Below are 20,234 nucleotides of genomic sequence, written 5' to 3' on the forward strand. Positions count from 1 at the left end.
TTTTTCATTTTATTTCCAGTTTTCTTCCCTTCTCCATCCATTTTAATAAATTACTTATTTAATCATCACTTTGAACTTTCTTTTGCTAATGCTGAAATTAGTTTGTAACAAGTGAAAGTTGACAGCATCCCATCTGATATAAGCATACTTTGAATAGTCAGGTCAGCTTATACCTTGGGTGCACTAAAAGGCATTAAAACTACTATTTTTTGTTTAGAATATATTACACATCTTTCTGCTTACAAAGTTATATTTGTAACTCCTTCCTCGAAGTTCTTTACTCCTTATGAAGAACACGCTTTTGTTTAATAGAAGAGATAACAGGGTCTGTTATTTGGGCAAAGTACTGACATATGTTCTCCAACTCCCCTTTTTTCCTAAAGACTACCGAAGTCAGAATTATCCTGAAGTTTTGTTTTTTTGTTTGCTTTACTTTATTTTCTTTTCAATGAGGAATGTATTTGATCCCTTGTGAATTAACTCTTTTGTACCTGAATTGTTTTTGGGATTGTTTTTAACACTTTTTTATTCAGGCATAGTTTTTACAAGGAAATTTATAGGTATTAAATAATTTGAATACTTCTGACAGGTGCATATACCTGTACAGCTCCCACCTGTATCAAAATATGTAACATTTCTGTCACTGCAGAAAGATTTCTTGTATCCTTTCCTGTACCCTTTGAGGTAACCACTTATCTGAGGTTTTCTTTTTTTTAATTTTCTTTTGTGCTGTAGACTAATTATTCTTGTCTAGAATTATCATATAAATGGTATATAGTATATACTGTTTTCTTTCTGACTTATGCTTAGCAAAATGTTTAATGGGCTCATTCATATTGTTGGTATATTGATTACTCGTTCAATCTTACTGCTCAGATATTATACAGTTTTTTCCATTTCCTATTGATAGACAGTTTTTGGCTATTATGAATAAACTGTCTACAAAAACTTTTGTACGAGGTTTTTATTTTTCTTGGATAAATACCTGGAAGGAAAATTGCTGGTTTATAGGGAGGGTGTATATTCAAATTTATAAGAAAGTACCAGACAGATTTCCAAAGTGGTTATGCCATTTTGCACATCCACTGGTGATGTGTGAGAGTTCTGGTTGCTCCACATCCTCTTTAATATGTGCAGTTGTCAGATTGGTTTTGCAGCTGTGGTGTTGGGTGTGTAGCAGTGTCTCATAGTTTTACCTGATGCCTGATTTTGATTAGTTTTTCCAAGTAATTGTGCTTATTGACCATTCATATATGAATGTGAAGTGTCTCCTCAGTTTTAGTTTGAAATAACTAGGTGGTTTTGCTTTTTATAATTGAGTAGTAAGAGCATTGTTCTGAATGCAAGTCCCATTCCACATGTGTGAGTTGTAAAAATTTTCTTCCAGCTTGTAGTTTGCCTGTTTGTTTTCTGAATGCTTTTTCTGCATCTTTTGAGATGGATCATAGGATTTTCTCCTTTATTCTGTTAATGTGGCAGTGATATTGATTGGTAATTTGAGCGTAAAACTTTTATTCTTAACATACCCTACACTTAGTTATGATGTATTATGCTTTTTACATAATGCTGAATTGATTTGCCAGTATTTTGTTAAGGATTTTTCCATATTTGTTCATGAGGGATAGCAGTCTTTAATCTTTTTTCTAATATCTCTAAATTTTAAAAATGTCTAATCTCATTTTTTGGTTTTGGCATCAGGGTTATTGGTGTGTGGTCTTCTTATCCCATAGAACCCTGATTCATCTCCTTTTTACTCCAGGTGCCTCTGTAAGGAAAGCCAGGGCTGGCCTGGGGCTCATTGTGTTTGTCCCCCTCCTCCCCCTCTTTTAAATTTTATTTGTGTATTTACTTAGTGCAAGCAGGAGGTAGGGGCAGAAGGAGAGGGAGAGAAACTCAAACAGGCTCTCTGCTTAGCTTAGACCCTGATGTGGGGCTCGATCCCAGGAACCTGAGATCAGGACCTGAGCTGAAACCAAAAGTCAAACGCTTAATCCATTGAGCCACCAGGCTTCCTGGTTTGTTTCCCATTTTTTAGAGGTCACAGTCTGTGCTTCCTGTTCTGTCTAATGTCTGAAAGGAATAATTTCATCTGTTTTGTCCAGTTTTTATATTTGTTTACAGCATGGGGGGCTAACTGGGGCCCAAGTTACTCCATGAGGCCTGTAAATGGAAGTAAAGTTGACGCCTTGATGGGCGTGTCCTGCCATTTTGCTTTTCTTTAAGCCCTTTTCATTTTGGATTTTTCTCTCTTTGTGGACTAATATTCCTCTTGAAATACTCAGTTTGCTGCTCTATCAGAGGAAGGAAAGTTCTTAATATTAAATTGAGTTGTTCGTCTTTGATACAACAGATTAAAATCTACGGGTAAGACTAGTCTTCAGGTCTTTAAAAAGTTTCCATTGTGAGAGGAGAGCAAGTCCACTTATGACTTCTCATAATCTTGAGGTTCAAAAATGTGGTTCGCTGAGACCCCCTTGCAGCTGGCTGACCTATACCGCCCTCCCCATGTGTTGGACGGATAGCGCCAGGGCTGCATCTTACAGGCGGAGCTGCTAGGTCACCATGTCTGTCTTCTCTATGGCTGAGATTCTTCCAGCTGCGGTTTAGTTTAGAATTAAGATGCTCTTCTTTATTATGGGTCATTCTAAGTACTTCAGTTAGTCACTTTAACTTCATTTGTACTACCTGTTTTACTTAACAGAATTATGAAAAAAATGGGTTGGAACAGGCATTTCCTAACTGCTTAACATAAGGAAGTAAATTACTCTTTATTTCTAAGTTTAAAGCCCGTTGTTACCAAACCTAGTTTAGTGCTCTGCGTCTCTCCTGTCTCCTAATGTAGTTCTATTTCCATTGACCTGTATTACTCCTTCTCTTTGTAATTAGGACAGTGATAAATATTCAGTCGATTTCTCTTTTGCATTTAATATCTTACTAACATTTTCAATGTGATAGTTGGTCTGTGATCCTGGAAGCATGCCATGAACAAATCAGAATTACTGACTTTCCCTTTCAACCCTCTCAGGGAATGCGAGTCGCTGCTGTTGCTCTTCCTTCCCCAGATCCTCCTCGTCCTCTCAGAACCTGAAACTCCAGCAGCATTCATTCTGTTTACATTTATTTAACCATTTCAGATGCGAATATCCTTCCTAGGCTACAGTTGCTTTTAATTTTGTGTTTCTCTCCTTAGCTGGATTTCAAGTTTTAGTGATAAGGACTTTCTTGTAAACCTGTTTTCTTTATGCAGTTTTTAGTTTTATTCTTCTGAAAACGTTGTAGCCATAATTTCTCACCACCTTTTGATTTCTTGAGACCACTCACTTTCATCTCTGGTCTGTGTCTTTTCAAGTAGCATGATTTGCCTTCACTTGTGACATGCTGTAGCTCTGTCTACTAAAACTACTATTCTGTAAGTCTTACTCTCAGAGCTTTGTAATATTAAAAATGGAGATGGTTCATCAAACACAAACCTGTAAAATGAGTATCAGATCTTTCCAGTATGAAAATCAACTTTATGAACATTTGCCATTTAAAACATTAGGGGCTATTAATCATATTTTCAAGGTACAGGAACTACTCTTTGGGGAAGTTTCATAAGTAATTACTAAAAAAAACAAGATATGGTTATGCCAGGGTGGCTCAGTGGTTGAGTATCTTGCCTGTGGCTCAGGGCCTGATCCTGGGGTCCTGGGATCGAGTTCCACATTGGGTTCTCTCCGTAGGGAGCCTGCTTTTCCCTCTGCCTGTGTCTCTGCCTCTGTCTCTAGTCTCTCAGGAATAAATAAATTTAAAAAAAATTACAAAAAAATAAAAAGCAAGATACAAAACTATGTGTGGTATCAAAGTAATTTTATGAAATAACCACGTATGTGAAGAAAATATACCAAAATATTTCCAAAATCTAAAATAAGCACATACTTTATTTTTGGAGAAAAATCACTCCAGCAGATGTTATTTAAGAAATAATCGAAGGCTGGGGCACCTGAGTGGCTCAGTCAGTTAAATGTCTGCCTTTGGTTCAGGTCATGATTCCAGGGTCCTGGGATCGAGTCCCACATCTGGCTCCCTGCTCAGCAGGGAGTCTACTTCTGTCTCTCCCTCTGTGTGTGCTCTCTTTCTCTCAGATAGGTAAATCCTTAAAAAAATTTTTTTTGAAGGCAAGTTTTATTATGAAATTAGACTTAACAGTGCAATGCTATATCAAATCAAAAAGTGATTCTCTATCGGGTTGTGCAGTATAATCAGAATCTCTGAGTGCAGAGCCTGGCTATTGGTATTTTTAGTAAAGCTCCCCAGGGGATTCTTTTGTGCCTCAAGGTTGAGAACCACTGGTAGAGTGTGGTGCAAAAAGCACTTTAATTATTTTCAGTGGACTGATGCATGCTCATGTTTACCTTTGTGGATCGTTTTATTCAGTAGAGGCAGCAGGTATCCCGTGCTTGTGGTAGGGCTTCCGCCTCAGCGTGCAAGATTTGTCAGAAAATTTGGTTGCTGCTCATATGCATACCTACCTGCTCTATGAAAGAGCTTTGGATGGTTAGCCCACATGTTTCTTACATTTGGTCTTGAAGTTAGGACAGATTTAAGATAGAGGTTTCGGTGCATACTAAATATATTCTCCCTCCTACCAAATGATCATGGTTTAGATTAGGGCCTTATCCTTACAGACTTAGGGGAGCAGCCTTGGAGTCGTGATGCTGGGGTCACCGGACATGGTAAACTTGTATTCTCTGCCTCTAGTTAACTGCAAGATACCGTGTTTTGCCTCAGGAAAGATGATGTGCAGCGGGAAATGGGAAATTGGTACTAAGTTGGATTATGCAAGGAGAAAAAAATACTCTCTTGTGTTATCTTGTTAACACAGTTGATAGTTTTCAGTGATCTCCCCCAGACTGACCGACTGCAGTCCCATCAGTGAGCTCAGAGCAGAACTGAGCGGGGAGGGGTGGGTGGGGGGGTGGGATGGGTAGACTTTTAGGTCTTGTATCCTAACAGTTCTTTATATCGTGGTCACTTTACAGTATGAACGATCATAAAGCCTGTATTTCAAAGTTTCCTGGCAAGAAGTTTGCAGACTGATGTTTCATTTTCCTCACTGACTTTATGAGAAGTGACCTGAATTTTCAATTCATATATCATAATTTTTTGGTAGGAAGGGGAAACTTTATACAGCTTCATTTTTAAATGGCAGCCAGTTGCTTTTAGAGGGTGCCATTGAAATATATCACATTTTAATTTTTTTTCTGTTGTCATCTTCATTTTGACACTTAGAAGTCTTAAAGAAACGTTTAGTGATATTCTAGTTAAAATGTCAGTCCCAATTTCTTTTCTAAATCTTGGCTATTATAGAGTTGGCAAAGTATTTTAGATTTGAAATATGTTAATAAAATTTTAGTTATGAGTTAAGGTATTTTCTTCCACAGAAATAGCGAGCTTTGGCCAGAGTGCAATGCCAAGGAAGTAGCTCCTTTATTTTGTTATAATGGAACCTTATTGGATTAGAAAAAGTATGAAATGAGCTCAAAGAGCCTTCATTGTAGTGGGGCTTTCATTATAATAGTCTGATTTATATAGGTTGATTTTTATTATTATAAGTTTAATAAATTATTGCCCAAAGGGAAGTTTGAAAATTAAAGTTGATATGACATAGGTTGAAAGGGAATGAATCAGAATTTTATACTGATGGTAATAAGCCAGGATTTGTCTTAGGAAAACCCCTTTCAAACCTGAATTATATTAATAAGCTATTCTAAAAGTTAGCCTTTGGAGAGTAACTTCACCAAAATTTCATCTCTTGAATTTCTACTTCTTCATTTCTTACACTGAGACTGCTACTTCTGCTGGAGGCCTAGCGGTGGGCTCTGACCACACACAGGTGTCTGTCTAGAGAGCGTTGATGCCAAAAAGGAGCCACGGGTTGTGGCAAAATTTGGGGTATTGAGTCTAAAAATTAGGAATTTGGACTCATACTTTGTATGTTGGTTAGTTTCTACTTCTTAAGAGGCAGTGAGATGCCAGACCTTGTGTACCATTCTGTTCTAATGCTGGGCTGACAAGTATACTTACCTGGAACAAGGCAAATTTATTTTCAAGTTCTGATCCACGTGTTAGTTACTTATGGTGCCTGTTTGTCGAGTGCTCATTCTTAACTAGGTACTGCCTGACTGTTTGCAGATTGGCTGACTAGTCTTCCTACAGGTGCTGTAACTGGAGATTCCTGAAGCTAGTGGGCCTCATTGTCATTTTTTCTAATGCTCTGCTGACCCTGGAACTCCAGCTACACGGATGTTTTGTCCAAAATAACTTTCTTCCCATATTTCCTAAAGGAAAAGCAACCCTAAAATTTAGCTGGGAAATGTTAGCTTCCTAGTTTGAAGTTTTTACTGCTTTTCAGATTTTTTCTCAGGTTCTCGATAAATAAAACAGAAATGATCAAACATGACCTAATAACCACTTTTGATTCAGATACAATTTACTATTTAAAAAACCCACAAAATTGTAAGATCTGTTTTACCCTTCCATATCTGTTTAACAAAGGCAAAATTCCCAACAGGCTGACATTTCTTGTTTGTCCATACCTTTTTGTGCATGTGTACCTCTTCACAAATCATCTTACCTGTTACTGCCCCTAAAAATGTAAAATGAATGTAGTTCAGTAAAGTTGGTGGGAAACAATTATTACTGAGCCCTGGTTTCCTCTTGACTTTGAATTATCATGTGGGATGTTGTAGGGCTTCTTAGTTTGAAAAAGGCGGGAATCAGTGTCAGCAAGAAAGGGATGCAGCTAAGTGGATAGTGCTTGCTTGCTCTGGAGTTCCAGAAGATTCCCTCTGACAAGATTGGTTTCTGCCGGTCCTGATCAACTAGATACAACTGCTTTGAGAAACAGGGAAAAGAGTTAGATTTTGACACTGATGGGTTAAGTTAGGTGTTAGAATTTTATTAGATCTCAGAAACCTCTGGTAGCCCCTTGTTGAGACAGTTCACATGGTTGCCAATCATTGCTTAAGAGAAAGCTTAATAAAGATGAAAACGAGTTTAAAGATTGTTCTTAAACTTCTGTGAAGACTGAGCCGTATATGTGTTTTTTAAGTTTTATCACTTACAGAAGTGGACCTTGAGAAAAATGTAAGACTCACAGACTCTTCTGAGAATATCTAAAACATTTCCAAAGAGTGTATGCCTTAAACATAGTTACAAACTTAAGTAATACAATTAATTATATTGGAAAAAAATACTGATGTTAGTGCTTTTTGAAGTTTCATTGAAAATGACTCCATAATGTTAAGCACTGCTAGCACCAATTACCTCTTATGTTTTAAGGAACCCAGTGACAACGGACCTCTCTTTACTGAACTGAAGTTCTACCAGCGAGCAGCCAAACCAGAGCAAAGTAAGGAATACATACATACGTGTACAGTCTCAAAGTGACCACTGCTTGTGTGAACTCAGGACTAGAGCACTGGGTCTGATACTCTGATGCTTTGTTAGTTTTATTTTCTACTTCGTAAATAAATTTCATTTTGATGAGGTGTGTATGAAAGAATTCTGATATAAGATTTCACCTATATTAATATATAGAATAAAGTTAGTAAAGGATATATGATTTAGGAAATATTGTTAAAAATTGAGAAGTAATCCTAATTCATGCATAGGATTTAAGGATATCCATCCCAGTCTTTTTGAGACATTTTTCTAAAGTCTGGACAGCATAACCTGGGTGGAGGGGGATTTTGTAATTGATGAATTAGAACAGACTACTGGGAAGAGAGCAGGACCTCTTCAAGCCACCCTCCTTTGAGCTTCATTTCCTGATTGACAACCTTTAGAAATGAGGTAAACAACTTCTAGGTTGGGTAAAAATTAAGTCTTTCTGGAGAAGCAAGTAACCATTTACATCATTAGAGCTAGTAACTGCCACTAGAGTTACTGTGGTTGGATTTTCTTTTTTTTTAAAATGCCTTTCACAGATTTTTCATTTTAAAGACAGTGTTTAGAGCAGGGTAACACAATTTTGTGGGTTAATAAAAATGCTTTGATTGTAAGGTACTTGTTATTTGTTATTATAACGTGTTCCCTTTTTTATGAAAAAAAGATGAAATCTTATTGCATGTATAAGTACATTCTACTCTTAACAATTTAAAAAATGAAAAAAGGAGATTTATTTAAAACAAAAGTGAAATCACAAGCATGTGTTTTTAACTTGTAGTTCAGAAGTGGATTCGTACCCATAAACTGAAGTACCTGGGTGTCCCTAAGTACTGGGGGTCTGGTCTACATGATAAAAATGGAAAGAGGTAAAACTATGCATGTATTGTTTTTCTTCTCCCTGTTGAGCATTCACCATTTACTGTTTACTGAGTACCTGCAGTACTGCTGGGCCTTCATCTGGGCTACATGGCATGCACTTGACAGAGATGAACAAGACATTATTTAGAGTCTGGAGGACTTGTGCAAAAGCACTAGCAACTGACTGGAACCCAGCTGATGAGTAGGAACAAAGCAAATGCACCTTGCATTTATTTCTCTTACAAATAAGGAAGGAAGCATGCTCCATATCCTTAATGTGAAAGGGAGCCCTTCAGGCTTCAATTCGGTGTTTCATATTAGATATATGATCTACCCATAGCATCGTCCCCCTCTTTATGACGTTTCAGTCTAGCTGATGAGAAGAAACAAACATATATGAAACGATTAAAACCACTAAGTGCTGCTAAATTGTGTAACTCGAAATCGTTCATGTCTTAGGAGTTCCGAGATTGGAGAGAGAACATAGTTGGCACAGCTGAGTTGGAGAAAACCTCCCATACTTTAAAGTGATTGATGTTTTAAAAATACTTGAATGAATGACTGGAGCTTCTTGGAATAAGGCTGGTAGCTATATGAAGAGTAGATTTAGTCTGGCTCTGGGGGTGTATTGGGTGCTTTCAGCTGCAGGTAAAGGAAAAATGACTCAGCTCTCTGGAGTGATCATCTTGCTTCCTTTATCATGCCCTTTTGCCCTCTTCTTGGCTTTGTGCTGTATTAATTCTCTGTTATGTGGTCCCAGGGTGGCTAGCTGCCCTATTTCTAGGCATCACATGCAAACACAGCAGCCCACAGCAGTAGAAAGTATTGCTTGTTGTGTGTTTCATTTTCCTGCAAGGGAACCTCCCTTCCTCTCGTGTTTTCTTGGTTGGGGTTGTATCAGTGCTCATTCTTAAACTAGTCACTGGCAAAGGCCGAGCGATCACAGTGATTGGCATGGCGGAGCACGTGGCCACGTGGAAGAGGACAGAATGCCTGAACCCAGTTGGTGCTTTGTTGAAAAGGATGGAGAGGAGAGGTAGTTGTCAGATAGGCAGCCAGTGTTGTCTTTTACTTGGAAGTTCTTATCATGGGATCTGTGTATCCCTCAGCGAGTGTGCGAACTTCCTGAAATAATGGCGTTTTGTTATATAAGGTTTTGCTGGGACGATTCTCTATAGTTCTCATGGAAATTTTGGAGAGATAGTATAGAGCAAGGAGTTATTATGAATAGAGCAAGGGTTCTAGAGCCATATTGTTGGGTTTCAAATCTGTGTTTTGCTCCTTAAAATGTATGTGACTAAGTAAGTTACTCCTTTTGCCTTGATTTCCTTGTTTGTGAAATTGAATAACAGCTACCCACTTAATAAGGAGGATGAAACAAAAGCTATTAGAATATATGTAAAATATTGTGTTAACTTTTACTTTCAAGGGGATTTTAATCCCTTAAATGTTCAGAACTACTGATTTAGAAAACCATTGGAGAGCAGGATAGCATCTCAGGTGGGAGAGTAATATGAATGCAGGGCCAGGGTAGGATTTTGGCCTGTTGTGTGGCACTCAGCATCACTCTTTCACCAGGAACAGGGTGTGCATTTGGAAGGGAGAAGGGGCCTGAGGCTGGTAATGGAGACTGGGGTGAGGAGAGGAGAGCGGTGTGGAAGCATGGAAATCTTCACCACCTTCTTTTGTAAGAATGCTTCTCCCACTGAATAGTAAAATGAAAGTTATTTCTAGGTAATTCCTCCAAGGGAAAGCCATCAATGTCTACTTTCCTGGGGACTTAGATAAAATGGCACAAATGATGGGAAAATCAGTTGATGTGTATAATTTGAAACAGACGATTAGGGGATTATTTACAGTAGTGGTGGAGTGGTCTATGAATAAAAACAAAGATGTACTCAGTGTGATGTATTAATAGATCTCATGTTGAATTAAGCAATTGTGTTTTAGCCCTCTTTTAGACTGTTAGCAGAGGTTGTATTTTCGTTACCCCTGTATTATATTATACTAATTACATCACTTATCATAAAAACAAATGTGTATTTGTGTCCTTTTGTCCTCCCTCCAAAATCAAGTTGTACAAATGAAATCAGGAAGTCAGAATTATTGTTCCTTCTTTATGATGATAGAGATCATGGTGTACTGGAAAATCTTGCACGAATGAATGCATTTTGCTCTAATTATATGACTTTGGACAAAGCATTTTATGTGTATACACATTAATTTATTTATTAAAAGATGTTTAGATAAGAGGATCTCTCATTCCCTTCCACTTCAAAAATGAATAGAATCCTGATTTTTTATTTGTCATGTTATCTTTTAATGTTAGCTTTCCTTCCCTGTTGAACTTGTCATATGGTATTTGTTGTAGGCTTCACAGATAAAAATAAGTGGGATTTTTTTGTGTACCACTGACGTTTATTTATTTGGATATGTGAAAAAGAATGACACCATCACTTCCTGGAAGGCAAATTACCAATCATCAGTTTTCTTCTGCTGTAAAATGGGGTGAATAGGAGCCTCTACCTCATGAGGGTGATGTGAGGTTGACATGCACTAATACATGTGAAGTAGACCAAGGCTTCAGTGAGTGATAGGTGTGGTTATGATGATCATCATTAATCTTATCCTCATTGAAAGATACATTGTGAGTGTGGTATTGGTTTTTACGATTTTTCAGAGTGATTTAACCAGGCAAATCAGAATCTGGAAAACTTGGTAAAGATAAAAGTGATCCTTAGAGCATAAGGTGAACTGTGTTACTGGACTGAGGTGTTGCTGTTTGGGCACACACAGAAGTGTCACGGTTGTCGAGGGTTAGAATTCAAGTGCCAGAAAAGACCTCCGTAGACATGAGGCCCCACGCTCTCATTTGACACCCGAGGGAATCAGGGCTCAAAGAAGTGATGTGAGTCAGCCAAGGTGACCTAGTGGGTTTGTGGCAAAATAAAAAATCTGCACATTTCCCCAGGATATTTGTTCTTCCCTAACTCTTGTCCTTTGAGTATTTAACATACAGCCCTTTTATACCATTTAAACAATTTCATTGAATTTAGCTATTATTATAGCATCTTTGGTATCTTGATTTTAATAAAATGTTAATACTGCTAAAATGTGCCCCCAAAATAGAGAAAAACGGTCACAGACAACAAGCTAATATCCAGAAACATGAATTGACTTTGGCGGGAAGAAAATCCGTGATACTGGTCTTACTCATATTGTCTTATCTTTCCTGTGAATGAATCAGCTGGAGTCAGTCTGTGGGCTAATTACCTTATATTGATGGGTGTCTCAGGAAACTACCTGGCTGCCACCAGGAGAAGGCCCTCAGGCAGGACAGGGAAGTATTCCCAACTCTGAGATTTCTAGTTGGAAAAAATGGTTTCAAATGTTTGTCTTTCTTTCCTCCTTTCTTCTTTCTTCCCTTTTCCTTCTGCTTTCTTACTAAACATGGACTTGAAAAAAATGACTGTGAGAGTAGTCCCTGCAAAGTAGGTTACCCGAGTTCTGTTTTGTTTCATTGACTTTTCTTGTTTGTCTTTAGTTACAGGTTTATGATAATGGATCGCTTTGGGAGTGACCTTCAGAAAATATATGAAGCAAATGCCAGAAGGTTTTCTCGGAAAACTGTCTTGCAGCTAAGCTTGAGAATTGTATGTGAGCTACATTCCTCTTGTTTTAATCCAGTGAAGGCGAGTTGCGTTGAAGCTCGGTCCTCTGCTGGCTGGTGTTAGGTACTGCATTAATTTATTCTATATGGTGCTTTCATAGCTGGATATTCTGGAATATATTCACGAGCATGAGTACGTACACGGAGATATCAAGGCCTCAAATCTGCTCCTGAGCTACAAGAATCCTGACCAGGTAGCATTGTTAAGTTTAATTTCTACTAGTTAAAAGCTGTTGTTTGAAAACAAATATGGTTGCTTTGAACTTTTGAACCTGTGCAGAAGTTTTACTTTTTGGAGTCGATATGGTAATAATAATATTTCTTCTTGACACTTTTATCTAGTTAACATTCTACATTTTTGATGCGATTTGTTGGCACTTTATCAAGTTGGCTATTTTGCCCTAAATAATATTCAGAAGAAGTGCTTGTGATACAAAATGAATTTCAAATAGCTATTTGGGGGTGGAAGTTTAAAATTATATAGTGCACCGATGAATTATGTTTGCCTGTCTGCTTTGTCATTTTTTTATTTCCTTTGTTCAAGAAATCCATCAAATGTAAGTGTTCTATTACTTGGAAAATTTGGTCTTTAACATGTTGATTATTCAAATCAATTGGTTTACAGAAATATCTTAGCTGTCTAAATTTGTATACCCTTAGTGTTTAGAATTCAAATGTGCATTTTTTTTTTTTAGTTTATTACATTCACTTTGTAATTTTTACTTTTTAAGGAAAAGAGAAAAGCTAATGTTATTATATCTCTATTTGGATCAGTTTAGTCAGAATAGAAGGGTTTATACAATGTTCTTGAAGCTGTACCACAATTTTGGTTAAAGTAAGGTTTGACGTAGGCACTCCTGGTAGGGCCACTGAAGGAAATCAGTTCCATATGTGTTCTTGCATCTTATTGATGGTGTGTAAGAAGGGACTGTCTAGGTATTTGAAGTGTGTTTATATTGACACTCCACTTTATTCTTTTTCTCAAACCAATCTTTGACTTCCTCTTGCTTAGTTTCCACTTGTCCCTTCACCTTCCCTTTATTGTCCATCTGACATTGTCCCCCCAGCCCCATCTCTGTCACAGTGGCTGTCAGGGGTCTTTCCGTGCACAACAAAGGAAAGTTGTTATATTTGTAGAATGCTCATGGGGAAGTCTTAAAGGCACTCGCAGGATTCCCAGACATCTTGTGTTAGATGTTTTTAAAAAGGTTAAAAGCAAGCAAGCAAACAAACAACATAGCTGAGGATTCCATTAAGCATAAGGATTCCATTAATTGAGGCGAACTGTACTTGTACAATGTAATAAATAAAAATACCATTGATTTCAGTTTGCAATTAACCAAAATATGCTGCCTTTTGTTTATAGGAAAATATTTTTGCATCTCTGTTATCCTTCGGGCATATGCTTTGGATGGGATTATTTTTCTAGTGTTAGATGTGTGTGTTAGATCTGTCCCTATATTTTTACTTCAGTTTCCTCTTGTGATCACATGCATACATTTGTGAGACAGTTACCCAGAATTAGAGATGTGATACATGGCTATGGATTAGAAGAAAGCCAAATTTACTAGCTTTTATGCTCATCAAACCCACACATACATGCCCACAGAGATGTGCTTTGTAGTATTAAAATTTAGTTTTAATTATGAAGCTTTATTATATAATATTTAAATTATGTATTATATAATATATCTCATATATTATAGATAAAAGTCATCTAAAGGTTCTTCAGATCATTATTGTAATCTGAACTACTTTTATGAAATGAATTGATAATTAGAATATTTTGTAAGTGAAGGAGCAGAGGAATAGAAGATAATGTATCATGTATCATCTACACCAGTAGTCTTATATTTGGTGTGGGGCAGTTGTAACAAATATTGATGGTTTCCTCTCTGCCCAATTATTCTGTTTTAGACCCTGCAAGAAAAAGTGCAAGATTTATAATCTTTGCTCAAGTTAGCAGACAGGATTAATTACAAGTATAACATGCTTATTTTAAAAAGTATATAAAGTCAGGTGATAGTGTCTGGAGTTTAGTGACATGATCACTCAACATTTTTCTTGAAATAAGTCTTTCAGAATTGGGGCACCGTGGTGGCGAAGTCCATTAAATGTTCTGACTCCTGGTTTTGGCTCAGGTCATGATCTTAGGGTTGTGAGATCAAGTCCTGTGTTGCACTGTGCACTCAGCATGGAGTCTGCTTGAGACTCTCTCCCTCTACCCCTCCCTACCTGTGTACACACATGCTCTCTCTCTCTAAAAATAAATAAATAAATCTTTAAAAACAAAAAAAAGTCTTTCAGAATTCAGTATTTGCTGTTGTTAGCATATTGGATCTCACTTGTTGGGGGGTACAGTGGTGTGGCCTTGCAGATGAATCCACCTTTAAATGAAGTATTTTATCTCTGGGCCATAAAGGATTATATGTGCAATCATTTTGGCTTTGATTTTACCTTGTGCTTGGACATTTATAGGTGTACTTGGTAGATTACGGCCTTGCTTACCGGTATTGCCCAGAAGGAATTCATAAAGAATATAAGGAAGATCCCAAAAGATGTCATGATGGCACAATTGAATTCACCAGCATTGATGCGCACAATGGTGTGGGTATGTCAGATTCCTCCCTGGTTCTTAATCTTGTACAAATAAACAAGCTGATAAATAAATAAGAATTGCAGAGGCAAGGTAAGGCCAGGGAGGGATCCGGGGAAGAGGTTAGACTCTTCCAGCCCTGTAATCGGCCACCTTGTCTTTCCCTGTGGTCCCCTTCTGTCCTTCACAGACGCCATGGTTTGAGCAGGGAAGGTGGTTTGGTTCAGCTCAGGATTTCTTTTTGGTTCTCTTTAGCTTAGTTGAATGTGGGGTGTTATTCCCCCTAAAAGTCTATAAGTTTCTTAGGCAGCCATGACTTGGCGGCAGGCAAACTGACTTTCTTACCTGTGAAATCATCCTGCTTTCTTTAGCAGGCATTTTGCTTTTCTGGGGCCCGTACAGTATAGAGGAGCTGAGACCCCCAGTTCTCTGGGCCTCTCCGTAGCTCATAGCATTTTAGTGTCTTCAGGTTTTCCAAGAGCAATATTAAATGTGTCTCCACTTTATAGTTTATTTCCTACACTCATAGTCTTAGTTTGAAACTCTAGAGTTTGCCAATTTGGATTTTAAAGTAAGCTGTTAGTTGGATGTAAATGACTTCTTTCGTATTGCCAAGTATTTATTCAGTACTTTTATTAAATGCAATGATAAGTTTTGATGAAAAACAAGACTGTAAGATTGGCTGTTTTACTTTATTGGTTTGTATATATTTGAAACTATACCTGAAAGTGATTTTAGTATCCTTATCCTGCTTCTTTTGTATTCACAGCCCCATCAAGACGTGGTGATTTGGAAATACTTGGTTATTGCATGATCCAGTGGCTTAGTGGTCATCTTCCATGGGAAGATAATTTGAAAGATCCTAACTATGTTAGAGATTCCAAAATGAGGTAAAGGAAAACTTAAATTATCTTGGGCAAAATCATGATAAGATAAATGTGTATGTCAGAATTTCTTGAAGAGACTATAGTTTTAATGGCTACTGATGTAGAAATAAGAAAGTACTTGCTAAATAGGAGGAGTCCTTGGTTCTGTCTTCTGTTTATTTTAGAAGAAAGCCTGTAAGCATATTTAGGATGTAACGCAGTGCTGCTTATTGTGCTATTTACTGTCATTAAATATTAATAAGTTTCCATGGTATAAAGCTTCAAACAATGACTCATTCTTTAATTTTTAACAGATATAGAGAGAATATTGCTGGTTTGATGGACAAATGTTTTCCTGAGAGAAACAAGCCAGGTAGGAAAAGACTTCTTAAATGTTCATAAGGTTTTCGTTTTCTGGGAGAAAAAGATTAAGAATCATGATGTGCACAGCATATCCCGTAACGTAAGAGCTTAGGTATTTTCAAGTGTGATTGTTGTATAGAGGCCTGTTCTCATCATGACAGCAGACCCCTTTCCAAAGGTGGACTAAATGGGGATTTGAGCTTCCTTAAGTTATTGTTCAACTTTCAGGAAAGGAAACCAAATTTCATTCATAAATTCAACTTTTTTTTTTTTTTTTTTTTTTTATTGAGGCTTGATTGAATGCCAGGAACTGTTCTAGATACTAGAGTTACAACAGTAAACTAAATAAAGAGAAATTTTTGTCTTCATGAAGCTCATGTTGTAGTTGGGAGAGACACACAGTAAACACAGGAGTGATTTTATAGTATATTCTGTGGTTAGTACTATGGAAAAAAAGAAAGTGGGGAATAGAATTAGTGAGTGTGGGGATGAGGTAGGGAGTACAGTCAGGGGGAGTTGGAATTTTAAATAGGGTGGCCAGGGGGATCCCTGGGTGGTGCAGCGGTTTAGCGCCTGCCTTTGTCCCAGGGCGCGATCCTGGAGACCCGGGATCGAATCCCACGTCGGGCTCCCGGTGCATGGAGCCTGTTTCTCCCTCTGCCTGTGTCTCTGCCTCTCTCTCTCTCACTGTGTGCCTATCATAAATAAATAAAAATTAAAAAAAAAAATTGGGTGGCCAGGATGGCCTTATTGAGAAGGGTGACATTTGAGCAGTTGGAGATAGGGATTGAGCTCTGTGCAAGTCTGGGGAACAGTGTGTCTGGTGAACTAGAGGACTGCGTTGTTTTAGGCCATCCATTATAAGGGCTTTGGCTTTTACTTTGAGCAGGAGTGTAAAGTTTGGAGTAGACGAGTGACATCAATGTGTATTTTTAAGGGAACTCTCTAGCTCCTGTTCTGAGAATAAACTGCTAAGGGAGGAAGGCAAGTATGAGCAGGAGCCGGCTAGGAGGGCCACCACAGAGATCCAGGGAAGGGAGGTAGCAGTGGGAGGAGTGAGAAGTGGTTACTTCACACATATTTAGATGTCTTTTCAAGCCCTTGCTCATTTGTCTCCTTTTTAGGGTAGTCCACTCTGACCTTATGCAGTTTAAAATTGCAGTCTTACCAAGTACCATATGAGAAATGGAACGCTATAGGCTTTTCAGAGTCCCCCCTTGTGCCTCCTACGAATCATGAGCCTTTCCCTCTAGGCTAATGAATAACTTGCCTGACTTCCAACCCCTAAGATTTGTTTTTGAGCTCTATAAAAAATGGAATCATAGAGTGTGAACAACATAGATAAAAATCCCTGCCCTCATGATCTTGACTGCTAGCTCTGTTGGAGTCCTGTTTCTTTTACTCAGTATTGTATTTGTGAAATGCATTTCCATTGTTGCATGGGGTTTTTTCTTAATGTTTTTACTTATTTATTTTTTAACTTTATTGACAAATACAATTGTATACATTTAAAGTGTACAATGTGGTGATTTGATATATGTTTATATCATAGAATGATTAACAAGATCAAGATAATTAACACTTCTATTACCTCACAGTTAACTTTGTGGTGTATGTGTGTGTGTGTGTGTGTGGTGAGGATGCTTAAGATCTACGCTCAGCCACTCTCCAGTCTGTAGTACCAGATTATTAACTATAGTCCCCATGCTGTGCATTTGATCCTCATGGGACCCCATTGTTGCATGTTTAACAGTGATGTGTTCATTCTCATCTCTAATAGTAGTCTGTTGTATTTATATCCTATTACTTAACTATTCTGCTGTTGATGGTTTCCAATTTTTGGCAATTATAGATCCCCTGTTACAGATATAGATGTTTAGTCCACCTAGCATTGATTATTGTGCCTTATATAAGGAGGGGCCAGATTTTTTCCCACCCCCATATTTATAAACAGTTGACCGAGTAGCTTTTCTTGAAGAAAACACTTCTTGTCTATGGTGCTACCTTTGTCTTAAATCAAGTGTGGATCTGTTTCTGAACTCCTTCTTTCTGTTATTCTTTTTGTCTGTTCTTGCGCCACAGTGTCATAATGATTCTGACTGAATCTTGACATCTGGTAGTATAAGTCCTTCAGCACTGATGCTCCTTAACTTGACTTTGGTCTTCTGCAATTCTTGACCCTTTGAGTATCTGTGTACATTTTAGAGCCACCTTGTCAGTTCCACACACATCCCCTCCCTTTCCAGTTTGCTGGAATTTTGAGTGGGATTGCCATGACTCTAGATCAGCTGACATCCTTGTACTAGTGAGTCTTCCAATCTACTAATAAAGTATATCCTCCACTTCATTTCTTTCACTGTGTTTTATAATTTTGTCTGTAAAAAGTCTTGCCTGTCTTCATCGTATTTGTTGCTAAGTATTTGATGTTTTTTTGATGCCATTGTAAATGATCTGTTTTTAAATTTTATTTTAAGATTTTTTTTTATTTTAAAGAGAGAGAGCATGTGTGTGTGTGTGTGTGTGTGTGTGTGTATGTGTGTGAGAGCAGGAGGAGGACGGGCGGAGGGTGGGGGAAGCAGACTCCCTGCTGAGTAGAGAGCCCATTGAGGGGCTCGTTCTCACGACCCTGAGATCATGACTCCTGCTGAACCAAGAGTCAGAGGCTTAACTGACTGAGCCACTCAGCTGCCCCAGTGATCTATTTTTTAAGAAATTTATTTTCCAATTGCTTGTTGCTGATACATAGAAAATTATTTTTTAAATATTTACCTTGTATTCTGTAACCTGGTAAATTTACCTATTAGTCCCATTAGTTTTTTTTATAGATTCCTTAGGGTTTTCTGCATACAGTGCTGTGTTTGTGGATAAACTGTTCCACTCTCTTTGCCTTCTCTTTCTTTTCTTGCTTTACGGTACTGACTAAAAGCGTAGATGACTATTACACTGAACAGAAGTGGTGAATGTGGACATGCTTCACATTTTCCCCCCTCCGAAGGAAGGTTTTCCATATGTGACCTTATTAGGTGAAGTTTGCTTTAGATTTTCCATAGATCCTCTATAGATTAAGAAAATAAAGGGAGGGATTTCCATTTCTTTTTTCCTCACATATCCCAAGTACCTAGAATTGTGCCTGTCGCATGGTAAGTGCTAGTCAGTGTTTGAATGAGGGTGTGTGTGTGTGTGTGTGTGTGTGTGTGTGTGTGTGTAGTGCTCTCAGGATCTCTTGGTTTATGGCATGTGGGGTGTGGGAAGAGTTTTTGGCTTGAGCTGGAAGGATGGAATTCTCAGTAACTGGGGTGGGAGGAACTGCAGGAGAGCAGGTGGAGGGATAGGTCAGGAGTTTGGATTTGGATTTGTTGGGATTCAAGAGGATAGTTGGAGATCCAAGAGGAGTGGGCACACAGGTTCCTGGGGGCCAGTGGACGGATGAGGCTGGGGATGTAGGAGTCGTTAGCTTAACGATGGATTTCTGGCCTTGAGGAGTGTCTATCTTGACTAGTAAGATTTCTTTTTAGGGGATTGGTCCTGCCTCAGTGTACAGTGAGCCTTTCATCATTCAGAAGCTGATTTTCCTCTTTTATGGGAAAAGTAGGTCTTGCTTCTTTCTCCCTTCAACTTGGCTTTGGTATGTTTTATTTCCCATTTTCACAAAGAATGCAGCTATTTTCTATAGAATTAATGGCTTCTGTGGCAAAAAAAAAAAAAAAAAAAATACGGCTGTGATCGTCCTTGTACTTAAGTACCTTTTACTTTATAATCTGTTTGAGGTCCTTTCCTGTTTTGTTTTTGTAGCCTTAAAACTACAGCAGTTATTTCGTGCATGTTTAAATTTTAATATGTGTCTCATCTTTTGTCCCTTAGAATTACAAAAATGTCTTTTACATTCTATCTCAAAATAAGTTTCTTATTTCACTTACCTGACAGCTCCCGACTTCAAAAGCGTACTTTCTATTGAAGAAGTGATTTATGTAAAAAACATATTTTAACAGGATACACATTTGCATTCTAATTTTACTGTGAGTTATTTTCTTAGAAGTAAGAGATAAATCTGTTGTATTTGTGATTAAAAAATTACAGAACAATTGTGTTACTCTTTTAGATGAAATTGCTAAATACATGGAAACAGTGAAATTACTGGGCTATGCTGAGAAACCTCTCTATCAGAACTTGCGAGACACTCTTTTGCAAGGACTAAAAGCTATAGGAAGCAAGGATGATGGCAAGCTGGACCTCAGCCCCGTGGAGAATGGAGGCTTGAGAGCAAAGTCAATGACGAAGGTGAATTTTGATCCTAAGTTATCCTTTGGCCTCCTGTGATGATAATTGCCGCAAACTAATTTTAGAGAAATAAATCAGTAAAGAAAAATGTAACAGATTGCTTGGCAATTAAATATCTATCACCATTAGGTAAAGGCACAAAAACATGTAGGGGGTTGTAGAAGAATGAATA

At 37.9% G+C, this 20,234-nt stretch overlaps 1 protein-coding gene across 6 annotated transcripts in view; it reads left to right on the top strand.

Moving 5' to 3' along the window:
- Positions 1 to 20,234, top strand: part of VRK1 (VRK serine/threonine kinase 1) — a 106,812-nt gene that overhangs the window by 69,619 nt on the left and 16,959 nt on the right. For all 6 annotated transcript variants that reach the window (XM_077910522.1, XM_077910523.1, XM_077910524.1 and 3 more), the window contains exons 4-11: positions 7,324 to 7,393; positions 8,210 to 8,297; positions 11,834 to 11,942; positions 12,061 to 12,153; positions 14,438 to 14,570; positions 15,325 to 15,445; positions 15,736 to 15,794; positions 19,884 to 20,062. In XM_077910522.1, coding sequence (XP_077766648.1) covers positions 7,324 to 7,393; positions 8,210 to 8,297; positions 11,834 to 11,942; positions 12,061 to 12,153; positions 14,438 to 14,570; positions 15,325 to 15,445; positions 15,736 to 15,794; positions 19,884 to 20,062 — 852 coding nt within the window. The remainder of the gene's footprint in view (positions 1 to 7,323; positions 7,394 to 8,209; positions 8,298 to 11,833; positions 11,943 to 12,060; positions 12,154 to 14,437; positions 14,571 to 15,324; positions 15,446 to 15,735; positions 15,795 to 19,883; positions 20,063 to 20,234) is intronic.

Source organism: Canis aureus, chromosome 9, assembly GCF_053574225.1.
Source record: "Canis aureus isolate CA01 chromosome 9, VMU_Caureus_v.1.0, whole genome shotgun sequence".
In the NCBI taxonomy this organism is placed as follows: domain Eukaryota; kingdom Metazoa; phylum Chordata; class Mammalia; order Carnivora; family Canidae; genus Canis; species Canis aureus.